Source organism: Lycium barbarum, chromosome 8, assembly GCF_019175385.1.
Source record: "Lycium barbarum isolate Lr01 chromosome 8, ASM1917538v2, whole genome shotgun sequence".
In the NCBI taxonomy this organism is placed as follows: domain Eukaryota; kingdom Viridiplantae; phylum Streptophyta; class Magnoliopsida; order Solanales; family Solanaceae; genus Lycium; species Lycium barbarum.
In genome coordinates, this window is record NC_083344.1 from 112,732,490 (window position 1) to 112,747,218 (window position 14,729).

Here is a 14,729-nt window from a genome sequence, read left to right on the forward strand (position 1 = left end):
ATGCAATTTGCCTTTGTGGATTTGCTCCGGATGTCTCCGGAGCTTGTTACTCGAATTAAATAAGACAACTTGCAATGTTCCACCTTCTACTACCACGTGTTCCAATACCATATTGCCACGTGTCGAGCTATATTTTTCCATGTATACATTTCTATATTTAAAAATTTATTATATTGATTGCAAAAAAATTTATTGGTTAAACTTACCATTCACCAATTGTTTATCTTTCAATTTCAAACTAAATTACTTTTTCACTCAATTCAAATACTTTTATCTTTTTAATCAAATGTAACTTTTTTGCATCACATCATTTGATGCAATATATCTCGGAGGCTTCTTTAGTAGGAATAGTTCTTATTGATTTATCAGTTGCACGGATCACTGGTCAATCTAAACGTAAGCACATACCAAACACATATGTGTAAAGGTAAGCAATAAAGTGATGAGTATATTTTAGGAGCCTCATACGTACTAAAAGAACAAATTAAAATTAGCCAAAATTTTAAATTAAGTTGATAATAACCATACTGAATAACTTATAGATAACTCATCTATGATTAAAAAAAAAATTGAGATTTAAAACAACTAACAAAACTTGTACTGTTACACTAATCTAGCTAATAGTACTCAAAGTAAAGTAGTCACCAACCTGTATATCATTTCTTAAGTTATCGATTTGTCACCTTTGATACTTTGAGGGAGCATAAGCTCTTGAGTATAACTTGTGCAAATTACTTATAAATATATTATTCAACTTTGAACCATCATACCCTGCAAAAGCTCTTGATATTACGAACTTCATAATGTGCAAACCGTATATTTACATTATCACATAAAGTAGACGTTTCCCAAACTACTTCCTATCATTAAAATACTGCAACATATAGTACTTCATATCATCAGTGTAAAATGAAGATATTTCAAATCGTATTTTCTTACCATTAGGATGTCCATGCAAGCTTCTTTACTGAACTTTGTTGTGTATCATAAAAATATTTTCAAGAAATTAGATCCATTTTCATAAAAAAAAATTCAAGAAATCAGATCTATTTTTATTCACCAGATACTCTTCAAGTTTGTATACCTTCCAGAAAAGAATCTATTACTTTTGAGTAGCATCATGCGAATCTACTGAAACAAATCAAATCTCTAAGAATTCAAAATTTCAGTTCTACTAAACTTAGACGAAGAGAAGAAATGGAAAAAGAAGATATTAAAAGAAGTGATAAAATCAAATAAATATTGGAAGAAGACTACATCAATAATTCAAATGCTCTTTACCTTCTTATTTCCTTTTCTTTTTAATCTGATGCAAGATTAGGTTCAGGTTCTATCTGACCAATTAATTCAAAATATTAATAGAAGATGTACGATCCTATATTTCAAATTCAAACTATTTTATCACTTCATCAACTCTAATTTAAAATCCATATCCTTACCGTTCTTCCGTTTAAATTTTCTAAAGTGCTATTTCTTTCATTTAAATTTTAATTATGCGCTATTACAACTCAATGACTTATAATAAACATTATCATAAAATTGCCAAGTGGTTATGTTATTAGCTGGCCACTTGACTTAATCATATTGCAAGCGCCTCTCTTTTAATTGTGTGTCAAAAAAATCTAATATTAAATTTAAATATTTAGTCTTATCCTTCGGTACTTTTATACTGAAATTTTAGCCTGAATTATATTTGTTTATTCCTTCTTTGTCAATAATGTATTAATCCATATAATTGGTATAATTACATTGTCATGTGATTTTTTATCATCTTTCAACTTAATTTTGAAAATGGTTATTTTTCAATTATATACAAATTGCTGCTCTTTTCAATTACAGGCCTGAAAAATGGCTAGTCTGCACCATTTTCACTGTAGATAATAACACTAAACTATCACACCTGCTAGGACATTTTAGATTAGACAATGTTGGAGACGGTCCTTTAAGCTTATAAGTTTTAATTTAGTGGTTAATAACATATAAATTTTCTAAAGATATCTATGATGACAATAAAAACCAAATCTCAATCACTCAAAACTATATGATCTTAGCCATATATAGATGCCAAGAACTTACTGCAATGAACGTATAAAGGTCTCGTTATTTATACTTTCACAAATATAAAATAATTTTGTGATACCTTTTCATTCTGTCAAAAACGATTTGAATAAATATCTATACACCTAAGTTTAAAAGAATTATACAACACACTTTCATCATGTAGGGGTACAATACCTTTTTCGTTTCTAGCCTCATCAGTGCCAATGACCTCTTTAAAACCTACAATAATGACAAAAAAGAATCGACAAATTAAAATGCATAAACATAGAGACTAACAATTTCTTTTAAGATCAAAATTGCCATGAATTTTGCCTTGCCTTGCCTTGCCTTGCGTGTAAGGACTTGGGTCTCTTCAGCTTCTTTGCCTATTAGCAAATTATCTATCACCATTTTTTTTTAATGAATATCAAAACATTTGATTGAAAATTCAAAAAAAAAAAAAAAAAATGTATCATACCTCTTAGTCTTTCTCATTATAAAGACTTTTCAATTCACATAATCTTCATCAAGAGCACAATTTTGAGCATCATGCACTATCACCTCTTAAAGATAAAAGTTGAGTTTACGCCAAATTTGCAGCACAAATTATGCAATTCAAAAATAAATATACCTTAAGAAGTAGATAAGACTTATAGAAGTGTTAAGATTAACAAATGGAAACATATACAGAAATGATAAAAGATCTATAAATTAACTGACCGAGTTGTAGAAAGCAACGTTGTAAACAGTCTGTAAATTAACAAAAGTAAACATATGCAGAAATGGTAAAGTTTCTGAGATAAAACCTTTATGGTTTTTCAAGAATAAAGATTTCTGGCGATGTCGAAAGCAAAAAACATAGAATACCTTTAAAGAGGAGATGGCTCTAGATTCACGTCCAATTCCATGCATTAGAATTCCTCATGCAATTCCCATAAACAAATAGAAGCTAAGCCAAAATCAAAAAAGTTATAAAGCACGATCAGGAGAAAAGAGGATCAAAATACTAACTGCACTTTGAGATAATGATGCTAGAGAAAGTCATTGTCTTGGAATATATAATAACCACACTCAAATTTTGAATCTTATCTTTTAATTAAAATTAAAATTTCTTTTAGCTTTAAATTCAAATAAGAAAATTCTATCTTTCTATTTAAAAACTCATATATTGAGTCAAATATATTTTGAATTTGATAAAAAAAATTATCTAAGAGATTTACAGATAAAATCAAATTCGGTTTCGGTTTGAATTTACCTATATCTCTACACTAAGGTTTTGAATTATGAATAAAAAAATTATATTTTAAGTAATGGAACTTTTATAATATTATTTTTATATTATGGATGCGATTTGGTTTCAGAAAAATCAATACAATGTGTTGAGTAAATTGATATCATTACAATTATGAGAATTGGTTGCCATATTGTTTGGGAGATTCATATGTATCTGTCATGTAAGTATTACTATAGATGACGGAAAAAAGAAAAAGGGGATAAACATCCGACTATGATGTTGTTTAGAGTTTGAAATCTACTCTACTTTTGAAGATTGAGTCTTATCTTTAATTTCAAATTTAATTTTTTTTAATCTTTCATTCAAATTCAATTTTTTTAATCTTTTATTCAAATTCAAAAGTCTTATTACAATTCTCATTAACTTTGTCTTAAAATTGCCAAGTGGCTTGTTATTAGCTTGTCATTTGGCTTAACCACATTGCTTGTACCTCTCCTTTTTTATATATATAGATTTTATTTCCACGAAAATGTAGGCATCAAAAATCATTTTTTTAAGGCTCCTTCTTTTTAGCACGTTTATGGCTCCTCCTTTTTAGCAACTAAAATAGCAGTGCACTTTTTTTATCAATACTTACAGTATATATTTGACATTGATATTTTTTTTTTAAATTTGGAGAGCAGCAGTTATTAATATAAACCAATTATTAGCGCACCGGTTAATAGAGAATCAGTTATTATTATAAACCAATTACTTTAACCAGTTATAATCAGCAGTTACTAGGATTTGAATTTATATAAAACAAATGAAGCATAATCTTTCATCTCAAGCCCTAGAATCTGATTGTGTTGATCATTTTGGTGATGAAAATAAACTTGCTGGGACGTGTATCATTCCAATGCGTAAGGTAGGATATGGTTACCAGCCATCATCTTGAAGATTGCTTTGTAAATAAAACTTTGCTGCAGCTTCATAGAGTTATATCAAGTTACAGGTAACAATGAGTACACATGCTGTTTTTCTTTTGCTTTTGTCCCAAAAGAGTATAAACATTTTAATTTTTTCTTTTAGCCGTATATTCTGTGATTTTTAGTTCCCGATTAGTTCAAAAAATTGATGATTTGTAAGAAGCCATCAATTTTCTTGACAAATTTTGATTACAAATCTTGAAAAAACTGTGGCATTTTTATTGATTGTTATGCAGATTTGACCAGAGAATTTACTTCGAAAGAGACTCAAAAGGGACAACATTTCAAGTCCTGATGTGGGATATGGTCCATATCAGATGGATACCAGCCATCACCTTCTACTGAAACAACACGTCTTTCAGCGTTATTAAGTGGCAATTCATTCGCTTATTACATAACAAACTCAGAAAGAGCATGTCCATATTTGTGTTTAGCATTATTTTACTGTGTGTTTATATGTGTTTATTTTGTAGAAATTGAGACAACCAATTATGAACAGAGCGGAAATGAATAGTGTTTATTTTGCTGAGGAATTTGGGACACTTTTGCAAGAGAAAAAGCAAAAGATTTCTTTTTTTTTTAGCAATAAACAATGATGGGGAACTTTGATTGTTATGTATTTCAAAAAGTATGAGGAGGAAAAATTTCAGAAGCTTTACGAATCAAGAAAGGTATGAGGTTTCCACCAAAAGTAGGTGAATTTTGATGAAAATAAAGAGGAAAAACATGAATTGAATTGAGAATGTGGTAAAAACCTATTCTGGTTTTAAATAAGTGTCACGACCCTACTAGGGCCGCGACGGGTACCCGGGGCTAACCACCGAGCACCGCTCGTTTCCTCACTCGTCATAACCATTTTACATTTTTTTATCATTCATAATCTCATAATCGTAAGACAACCATTTTTCATTTGATAACACAAATGATTTTATATACATGTGCCCCTTAGGCCATCAAAATAACATATACAAATATAACATAGTAATCTTGTGAGACCATCTAACCCACGCTGCGCATCTACGAGCCTCTACTGACATATTATAGATATAGACGGAACAAGGCTCCGTCATGCGCAAAATACATAAAGGAACCAAAAGAATAAACATAAGCACCTCCGAACAATGGAGTGCTCTCAATCAGCTGACAGCTACTAAGAATCTGGATCAAGCTCACCTCCCTGTCTACCTGTGGGCATGAACACAGCGTCCGAAGAAAATGGACGTCAGTACGAATATTGTACTGAGTATGAGAGGCATAAACAGTAACAATATATCAATGAAATATGAAGGCATCAATGAGATAAGGAGGCATCAAGATAGAGAAATCTATACTGGCTATCAAATAAAACTGAAATAATGTATGCTGACTTACTCGTAATCATTATCATGTCATGTACGTATACATATATAAGCTGCCCGTCCATATAGGTACGGTGTGATAATGTATAAACTGCCCGTCCATGTAGGAGCGGTGTGATAATCATAGCCTGTGTTCAGGCCTCCCGCGTCCGGGGTATAAGCTGCCCACTATAGTGGTGTGCACATCTACGTGCCTGCCCGGCCGACTATAGCGCGGCGCGGTGTGAGAAAATACATACGTATATATATAAAGCATGCATAAGAGCCCAATCAAAAGCCATAACTATATCGGAGTGACGTAAGGTCGGTGGCTTCCGACGTCATTATGGAGCATTCATTGACATCCTGCCTCACCTTGAAGGAATTAGCATATAAGGTGAGTGTAAGCAATAAATAACATCATTAACATCATAGGATCATCACAACATGAGTATTGAGATTTCTATACTTTACTCATTACGTTGTGTGGCTAATTATGGACATAGACTCATATTTTCTGAAACTTAAGGAAACTCGTGGATAAAAAGAGAGTCAAGCTATAAGATTCATGCCATAGAAAGAAAGGACTAGCCTCACATACCTTGAACTCTATCTAATGTCCAACGTCTACTTCTCGAGCTCGCAGGTCTCAAATATAATTAGGACAGATCTTCCAATAACTTGCACAATTTGCCCATTTCATCTTCTTCAACTTTAACTTCTGATCTTGCTACTCCCTCAAACACTTAGAACACCTCGGAGATTATTTTTTTTTTATTTATTTTTTTTGCTATCAAAATCTTGAGCCTTATTGTGGACTGCCATGGCCGTGAGCTTGGCAGCCATGGTTAATGCTAATTTTCTTAAGAAACAAAATGATTAGCTAAGAGAGAATGGTTTAATTTAGGGGTGCTGGTACGTTTCTTAAGAAGCAAAAATGGAAGTAATGTAAAAATGAGAATTCTCCAAGTAGAAAGTAATGTGCAGCAATTGTAAATGCAAAAAAGCATTCACTTCCTTTAATTGCATAAGAATGAAACACGTACTGCCCTTGGACCAAACATATGTCCTTGTCCAATATTACCTATAATGATGATTATCCCTTTGTGGGACCCGCATATAAATGTTGTCCTCTTAGCATCATCCAAATATTTTGACTAATCATTTTTGTTTCACGCTACCTTCTGCCACTTTTAATTTATCCACATAACTAGTCTCTTGCTCTCAGTTCACTTAAATAGTAATCATTTTTTAGCACACCTTATATACATATTTTATGCTCCTATGATATGTCACTAGTTCATGGCCTCTTTTGCCACACATAAAATATTATTTCCAATCATCGATGTCACTTTTTACCGTCTTAAATCATTTCGGGACTTCATCCTCTTATACACCGAGTTCTTAATTTGCATACTTGAATATGATCAAATCTTCCGTGCTCGTGTAAATTTTGCTCATATTGAACGATTAAATTTTTTTAGTCCAAAAATATGGAGTATTATAACTTGGATCGTATTCCACTCAAAATCTACTTCTTACTATTTGAAGGAATTTATCCAGTAGGCTTATAGGAAAAGTTAGTCACGTACCATATGACATTCATGATGAAAAGCAATTGATAGAAGAGACATTGTTTAATTTAAAGAAGATGTTGACATATAGTCGGATAACTTTGTATGAGGTGGTGGAACATAATCATTAGGATGAATGAATTTTATTAAAAAGTTTGGCACAAGTCCTAAAGTACTAACCAAATTACTTTTTGCAGAAATACTCCAGTGCATATATATCCAACGTTGAAGAGATAAGTAAATTAATAATTTTGACTCAGTGATAAAATAATACCCATGACTACTTATTGACTCCTGTGTAATTTTTACCAAATTCTGATTTTTCAACTTTATATCAAGAGCATAAATTTTTGTACTAAAACTTATCAAAAGGGGAAAGAGATATCTTTATATTTTTGTCTTATGAGGAAAAGAAAAATATAATGTCTATTGTTACAAGAAATAAAGTCACACCTGTTAAACATAGAATAACTACTTATAACTTCAAATATTTATAACACATCTGTACCATTACTACAACCACCCACAAACTCAGGAGGATAACCTCATTTTCGTTACTAATATCATTTAACTCGCACCCTTTCCAACACATGAAAATACGGGATGTAACAATAAGTTTTATGAAATAACGTATAAAGATGGAGAAATTGAAGGGCAGAATGATGAAACTAAACAAGAACATAAAAGAAAGGAAAGAAAAAGTAGAAAAAAAAATTATTGCAGAAATGAAACATGATTCTACTGCTGAAAAGTGGCCGAAATTGGTGCCATACTTTTCTTTATTGTTATTTTCATTTGAATTTTATTCTTTTATATTAAATATTGTATACAAAGTATTTTAATTGTGAATCGGAATTTAACTACCAAATGAGTTTATAAAAAAAAAAAAAAAAGAGTCAAACTTGGACAGAAGCATGAACAGTAGAACACATCTATAAAATTAAGAAAATATAAACTTCTTGAAAATAATTTTTAATTATTCCCATTTTAAGAGTAAAAAAGAAATGCCAAAAATGCATTTTTCTGTACATATCACAATAAATATTAATTAATTTTATTTACTAATTGATGGTGCATATTAATGAATTAGAACATCTTCATTTTTTATTTGAATTTCCAATCAATTATTGTCCAAGTATATCCATCTAAAGATCAAGGCTATATAGGCTGACTTATTATCTAAACAAGAAGTAATAAATAAGAATCAGATATTTCAAAAATAAAATATTCAACTTAGATGAATTTATCCCATAACTGGATAACCAAGATTGATCAAAGCTCATTAGTAATTGATAATCTAAGTTATCAACACAGGTTTAGATAGTGACATGTGTCTTTGTAAATTTTAAGGGTTATGATTTAAATTGATTTATTCTTTATCGAGGGCTATGGATTTTCAAAAATATATGTGAAGACATTTTAAAAATATTCATTTGAATTGAAATCAGATTTACTTCACTCATATTCTCAATGAATTTTTTTGTAGCTTATATATTCTTATTTGAACAATATTATAATTTAATAAGCGTATAAAATACATTTAACAATAAGGAGTGTGATACTATTTTACGCCATTATTTATTTTAAAACACATAAATCATGTTTCGGGTTGATTAATGTAGCCAATAAATAAACTCCGCCCTTTTTGCAAAAATTGTTATACAAGTGATAAGGGAAGGTGAATTCACTAACTTTATCTTTTTCCTTTCAACAAATAATAGAAGTTAAATGAGTGAAAATAGAAAGTTAAAGTTATAGTCTTTTGTGTACTAAATTCTCACCACTAAAAGTTGTATGACTATAGGATATTGTATGATATTTTCTCACTTCTGAGAAATTATTTTTATTTATTTTCACTCATGTTACTTTTAGGAACATTTATTTCACAAAGGAATTGAAGATGATATCTTTATTTCGTCCAAAAGCTATTCAATAATCATATGATGAGTTTTTATTTTATTTTATTTCATGAACATCTTTTTACTGGATTCTGTAAAGATGTAAGATGACAATTGAGCAATTATATTCAATTTGCTCAAGCAAATAATATTATAATTTTTACAATTGCTTTTTTTAATATTCGCGCATCGCGCGAATACTAATACTAGTTTATATAATAGTATAAGTAACTAACAATTAACTCCAAGTTTGAAAAAGAAAAGGTCAACGTGTCTCAAACAAAATAAAAGAATTAGCAAGAAAAATATAGAACTAAGAAGAACAACTCAACGTTTGATTATCGAAAAAAACACCCGTCGGTAGCTATTGGTTAACATATATGTCAACGTTAACAACATGCGCGGTAGCTATTGGTTAACATATATTGATGCTAAAGATCTTAATTTAAAGAATACAGTGTGTCACTGGTCTTTTCTATTAGCTCAATCATTAATTACTTATAAGGTACGTTTGTCTAGAAAAATTGGCACTTTTTACTTTTCTAGCGCAATTTTTTTAATTTTGACAATGTGTTTGAATATAAAAATTTTAATTTTTTTGAAATAAAATTTACATATTTAGTAACCATGTAAAAAATACTACAAGTCATCAAAATTAATAATTTAAAATATTTAAAAAATATATGAAAAAATTACGGTCAAAGAACAACTCGTTTGACTCTCGAAAAGCGAAAAGTGTCAATCTTTTTGGGACGGAGGGAGTATTAACTAATCAATTGGCCCCTTGGCATACCGCACTCATTGAAAATCTTTTAAACAAATTATTATGCAGAAGAAATACGCAATCAGTAGATCAACAACTACGTTTGAATAATACGTTTTGGGTATCTTTTGTCAGGATATTAAGTACGGTTTAGTAGTATCATATTTCTGCATGAATGGACATATACTAATTGGAAAATGAGATTGACGAAAAACTGAACTAAAATGAACAATTCATTAGTATGTAACTAAATACTACTACTATGTTCTTGACAAGGCAAACATGGCATAAATTAGACATAAACAAAGGAAGAACATCTTTGTACAATTGTAAATTTTTTGGAACCTAGTTTTTGCTTAGAGAGATCATTTCTCACTGTAGAGTATCACAAGTAAGCATATGGATCTTGTAAATGCTCCGCTCTAGAGGCTACTATTACCCTTTGTACATTCCATTCTGAAGAAATGAAAGGTCCACGCCACCTCAAAAGTTTAAATTTTAAAAAAAAAAATACTACTAGTATGTTTGGCCAAAACTTCTCGGAAGCTCAAACAACTTCTATTTATATTTGATGTGTTTGATCAAAAGCAATAAGTGTTTTTCAGTAAAAGTCGTTCTTGTACTGCTGTTGGCGAGAAGCTAGAAATTTTGTTTCTTTCAAGAAGTAAAAGCAGAAGCAGAAAACTAACTTTTTTCAAGACAAATTTATCCTCGTCAAAAATTTATATCTATCATATTGTCTCTCATTAGCTTGACCTATATATCTCTCTCAAATGCAAACACAAAGCTCTTCTGTTCTTTTTTGGTTTAATTAATTTTAGATTGATTAACCTTTTTCGGAGACTTCTGTTTAGGAGAGAATCCTTTATCTTGTACTCTTTTGGTTACTTAGTGCTCTTCCTTTCCCAAAATGAAAAGTAAAAAGAGGTTTCATAGCAGGATTGTTTTCGCTCATGCATAAATCATATTCATAAATCATTGTAACGTCGATTCGCTCGGTCATGAAAGCTAAGGCACAGTCCATCTCACTAAGATTTGGGGAGTGACATTTGTAATACCAATCTTCTCAAGTCATCTACATGACTACATTAGAACCACAAGTCTGGCCATTGGTCGTAATATATACACCATCATTGCTAATCACTAACTCAGACTTTTCTTCGCTCTGGAACAGCTCACTAAACTTGAGCAACAAGGGATCATCATATTGTCTTGACTTAAGCTGCTCAACTGAAAAAATTATGCAATAACACAAGCGAGCCTCCTACCAAGCCCAGTGACACCAAGTCTAGCTAACTCACCAATTAGTCAAAGTTTGAACCTCCACGACTAATGGTTTCATATCAACTGAACGTGTAAAAAAATGGATCTTGGGCCTAACTCAACCTCAAAAGCTAAGTCATGAGGGGAGGATTTGTCCAAGCCCATATAAGGAGACCCCCATCTCATTAATTACCGATGTGAGACTTTTTCATGCTTCAACATCCCACCTCACGCCAAGGCTGGACATTTGGAGCTTGGCAATTCAATTTGGGAGCCCAACATCGGGTGCAATGGGACCCACTCTGATATCATGTAAAGAAATGGATTTTGGGCCTAACTCAACCCCAAAAGCTAGCTCCTGAGGGGAAGATTTCCCAAGTCTGTCTAAGGAGACCACACATCTCATTAAACATTGATCTGGGACTTTTTCATTCTTCAAAAAAACGCGAGCCAAGCTACACATAATCTTCATCTCAAGACATTTGTCATAACATTGGCCTCTCTCGGGTGACACATGATAGTGATACATAATTTTTCGCAACTCAAGCCATTGTCTCTATCTTTCATTCAAGTCCTTTTGTTTAAAAGTATTTTGTATACTCTTTTGTTTTGTGTTTGTCTCACATGCCTGGCTATTCAAGAAATGACATCATATCTTAAGTGCGACTTTAACTATTTCCAGTTCTAATCATGTGGCAGTCAGTTATTCAACTGTCGAGAAACATACGCAACCACTTTACAATTTTCTGCACTAGGGCAACCATCAAAACTAGTAATCGGTTCCTTGCTATTTCACATAGTACTTCGCCACAAGCTCATTGCCTTATCTTGCATATTATTTATTGAGCCATCAGGATTAAGTTTGTGCATACTCCTTTGCTACAAGCCTTGCCTTATCTTGCATATTGAACCATCCCGATTAAGTTTCGTCTTGAATCTACCAGTTTGACTCCAACCACTATCTGCACTTTTAGGTCTTTCTCAAGCTACCATGTTTCATTTTGTTGAGCATATATCAATCTTCTTCTACATTTCCTTTCTTTAAGCTAGTGAAGTTTTTGCCTCATAGAAATTGCTATAGGTATGGGATTTCCAATTGACTTTAATTATATATTTCTGCTCTGTTGATACTCCTTATGGTATTTACTTTATATTTATTGCATGAAGCGCCTAACTTGTTCCGTGATTAGATTATTCACTTGGTGAATAATTGCTTGTTAAGTGTCTGTCATGGTCCACTAGTTTTGAGTCCTGAAAGTTAGCTTGGGAAAACTTTTTTTTTTCTTGCAATCCACCCTCTCCTCGAGGGCTCTTTTTTATTCATATTCTCCAAAATACACCACAGAGGAGAGCATCTCCCTGTACCTATCTTTGTATGGACAGTCCCCATACTATGCTTGATAGGATTTACTTCAAGCTTACAAAAAAGTTGGTATCATGGAAGAGTGACTACTCTTCTTCTATACAAATATATGAATTAAGGTACGTCAAACGTATATATCCTATACATCTTGTTTTGATAATCTTTTGAATTCTTGACTGGACAAATCCTAAAAGTAGGCATTTGCATTCTAGATCTCCCCTTTAACTGTCTTGGGAAAACTTATATAATGCAATTAAAACTAAATAAATCAGCAAGACATCTTTAAAGATAAAATCAATAGTACATCAAGGGAAAAGGAACTCGTTCACTGAAAAGCATCTTGGATTAACTTAGCAATTAAAACAACAAGATCAAATCTCTCGCTAATTAACAAATTACCACACAACTCTACCAAGTCTCTCCGTTCACAATTAACTTATTTTATGGAAGAGAGACCCTTCAAATGAGTAAAAGATCACAATTTCACTAAAAAATAATCAAATTCTTGAAACACTTTATTCATCAACATCATTAATTACCACCTCTTAGTTCCCTCTTAGTTCAACTTCCTGCAATTTACGCGAATTTGCCCTTGATTCCCTGTCAATGGCTTGATATTTCCCATCTTAATCATAGACTGAGCAAAATCTTTAGAGAAAGTCCCGAGGTTGGTGCTATATGTCTTAACAAGATTATCAGTCTTACCACCATTAAATAGTGCTTGATCAGAGTGCAGAAGTCCTTTCTTTGACACCAAGTTACTAAAATATTTCGAGTCGAAAAGAGCTGGAGTTGGATCAAGTGGAGCAAGGTTGGAATTTCCTCCATTACGTGGACAATTAGCATGGCGCTGTCTTGCAAAGGTGGAGTCAATGTTAGTCTCGTTGTAGATGCGATTCCTGAAGGTGAAACACTGAGCAAACCCTAGGGTGTGGCCCCCAGAGAGCGCGACGAGATCTTTCTCATCCAAGCCTTGCTTCTTAAAGTTGTTAATAAGTGCAGGTAAGTCCATGAATGGAGTTGGAATATCATTGTTGGCTGTGGTTCTACTTGCTGTAGTGGAGTCCCTTCTTCCCAGTGGCACTTCCCATGTTGGTCCACCTAACTGTTCATGAAAAACCATTAATCGACTACTCGATTACTAATTTAATTTTTAAGGGTTCGTTATAGTAGCTATTGCAGCAAGCATAAAAGCATTTTTCTAGCATAAATATGCTTGTTCACAATTATTATAATTTTGAATTGGTATAGTATTTAAATTACTCTAAATTTTAACCGTGGAAAATGTCCTATACTAGTCAAAAAAAAAACAATTGACAACAATAAAATTAACTTAGAGTTGATAAATTACGCACCGCAACTATAGAGTCACGAGCTGCAACTGCCACAATGTCTGCACAAGACACAATTGGACGTCCACAACATTTATCAACCTCCGACTTGATTTTGTCAATCACGTCAAATCCTCTAATAGAATTGTTATTAGGTACAGCAGTCTTTTCGCTGTCAATAGTCGCGGTTTTGTCTAGAAGAATTGAAGCGTCACAACCCTGTTTACAAGAAATACATTAGTATAACATCTCAAGAAATAAATAGAACATAAGCAGCACGTACATAGTACTAGTCTAATTTAGAGCCTTTTTTGATGTAGGAGTAATTGCATGAATTGAAAAATGTTAAGTATGAAATAAGGAAAAGAATCTCACATTGACGAAACAATCATGAAAATGTAATCGTAGCAAAGAGGCGCCTATTCGCCTCTCTTTCTTCACTGCATCCTCAACGACTCGTTTGATGGTCGGCAAAGCTTCGGGACAAACATGATTGTAGAAATAAGGTGAAAGAGAATTCGAAAGTGCGATGCTTGCTAGAGAAAACATAACTAAAACATGAAGAAAAAAGAAGCTATTCGAAGCCATTTCTATTGCAATATTTTATGAAGTTACTACACTTTTACGTGTGCTGCTTATGCTTTTATGTGACGAAGAGTGTAAAATGTGGCTGTATTTATAGGTAGGAGAAATGTTGACTATGGCAACACGACAATGTTTCTAGGTTTAGCAACTCTTAAAGAATAAGCCAGACATTGACAATCTCTAACAAGACACTGTTTTTTTAGTAATACACTGGAAAGAATCAATCCGCCTGCCCGATATTCTAAGACTTATAGTTCACAAAATATTGCAAACTTTTAGAGCCTGTTTAGATCGACACCTTCTAAATGAATTTGGTATAATTACTATGGTATTAATTACATAGCCTTTTTGTTGGGGTAACTTTGTAATATAT

General features: G+C 32.2%; 1 protein-coding gene across 1 annotated transcript; it reads right to left on the reverse strand.

The window, feature by feature from the left end:
• Nucleotides 1–12,926: 12,926 nt before the first annotated feature.
• LOC132605292 (peroxidase 22.3-like) lies at nt 12,927–14,359 on the reverse strand. Its single transcript, XM_060318489.1, has 3 exons — nt 14,147–14,359; nt 13,796–13,990; nt 12,927–13,545 (listed from the first exon to the last, which is right to left on the reverse strand). The coding sequence occupies exons 1-3, from the start codon at nt 14,357–14,359 to the stop codon at nt 12,997–12,999; spliced, it is 957 nt and encodes a 318-aa protein (XP_060174472.1). The 3' UTR covers nt 12,927–12,996.
• Nucleotides 14,360–14,729: the final 370 nt, after the last annotated feature.

What these genes read in the sequence shown, in the direction of transcription:
- LOC132605292 (XM_060318489.1), bottom strand. Translation starts at nt 14,359, where the DNA reads ATGGCTTCGAATAGCTTCTTTTTTCTTCATGTTTTAGTTATGTTTTCT. An exon ending in TTCATGATTGTTTCGTCAAT is followed by an intron (nt 13,991 to 14,146) that starts GTGAGATTCTTT and finishes TCTTGTAAACAG; the next exon opens with GGTTGTGACGCTTCAATTCT. An exon ending in CTCGTGACTCTATAGTTGCG is followed by an intron (nt 13,546 to 13,795) that starts GTGCGTAATTTA and finishes TTTCATGAACAG; the next exon opens with TTAGGTGGACCAACATGGGA.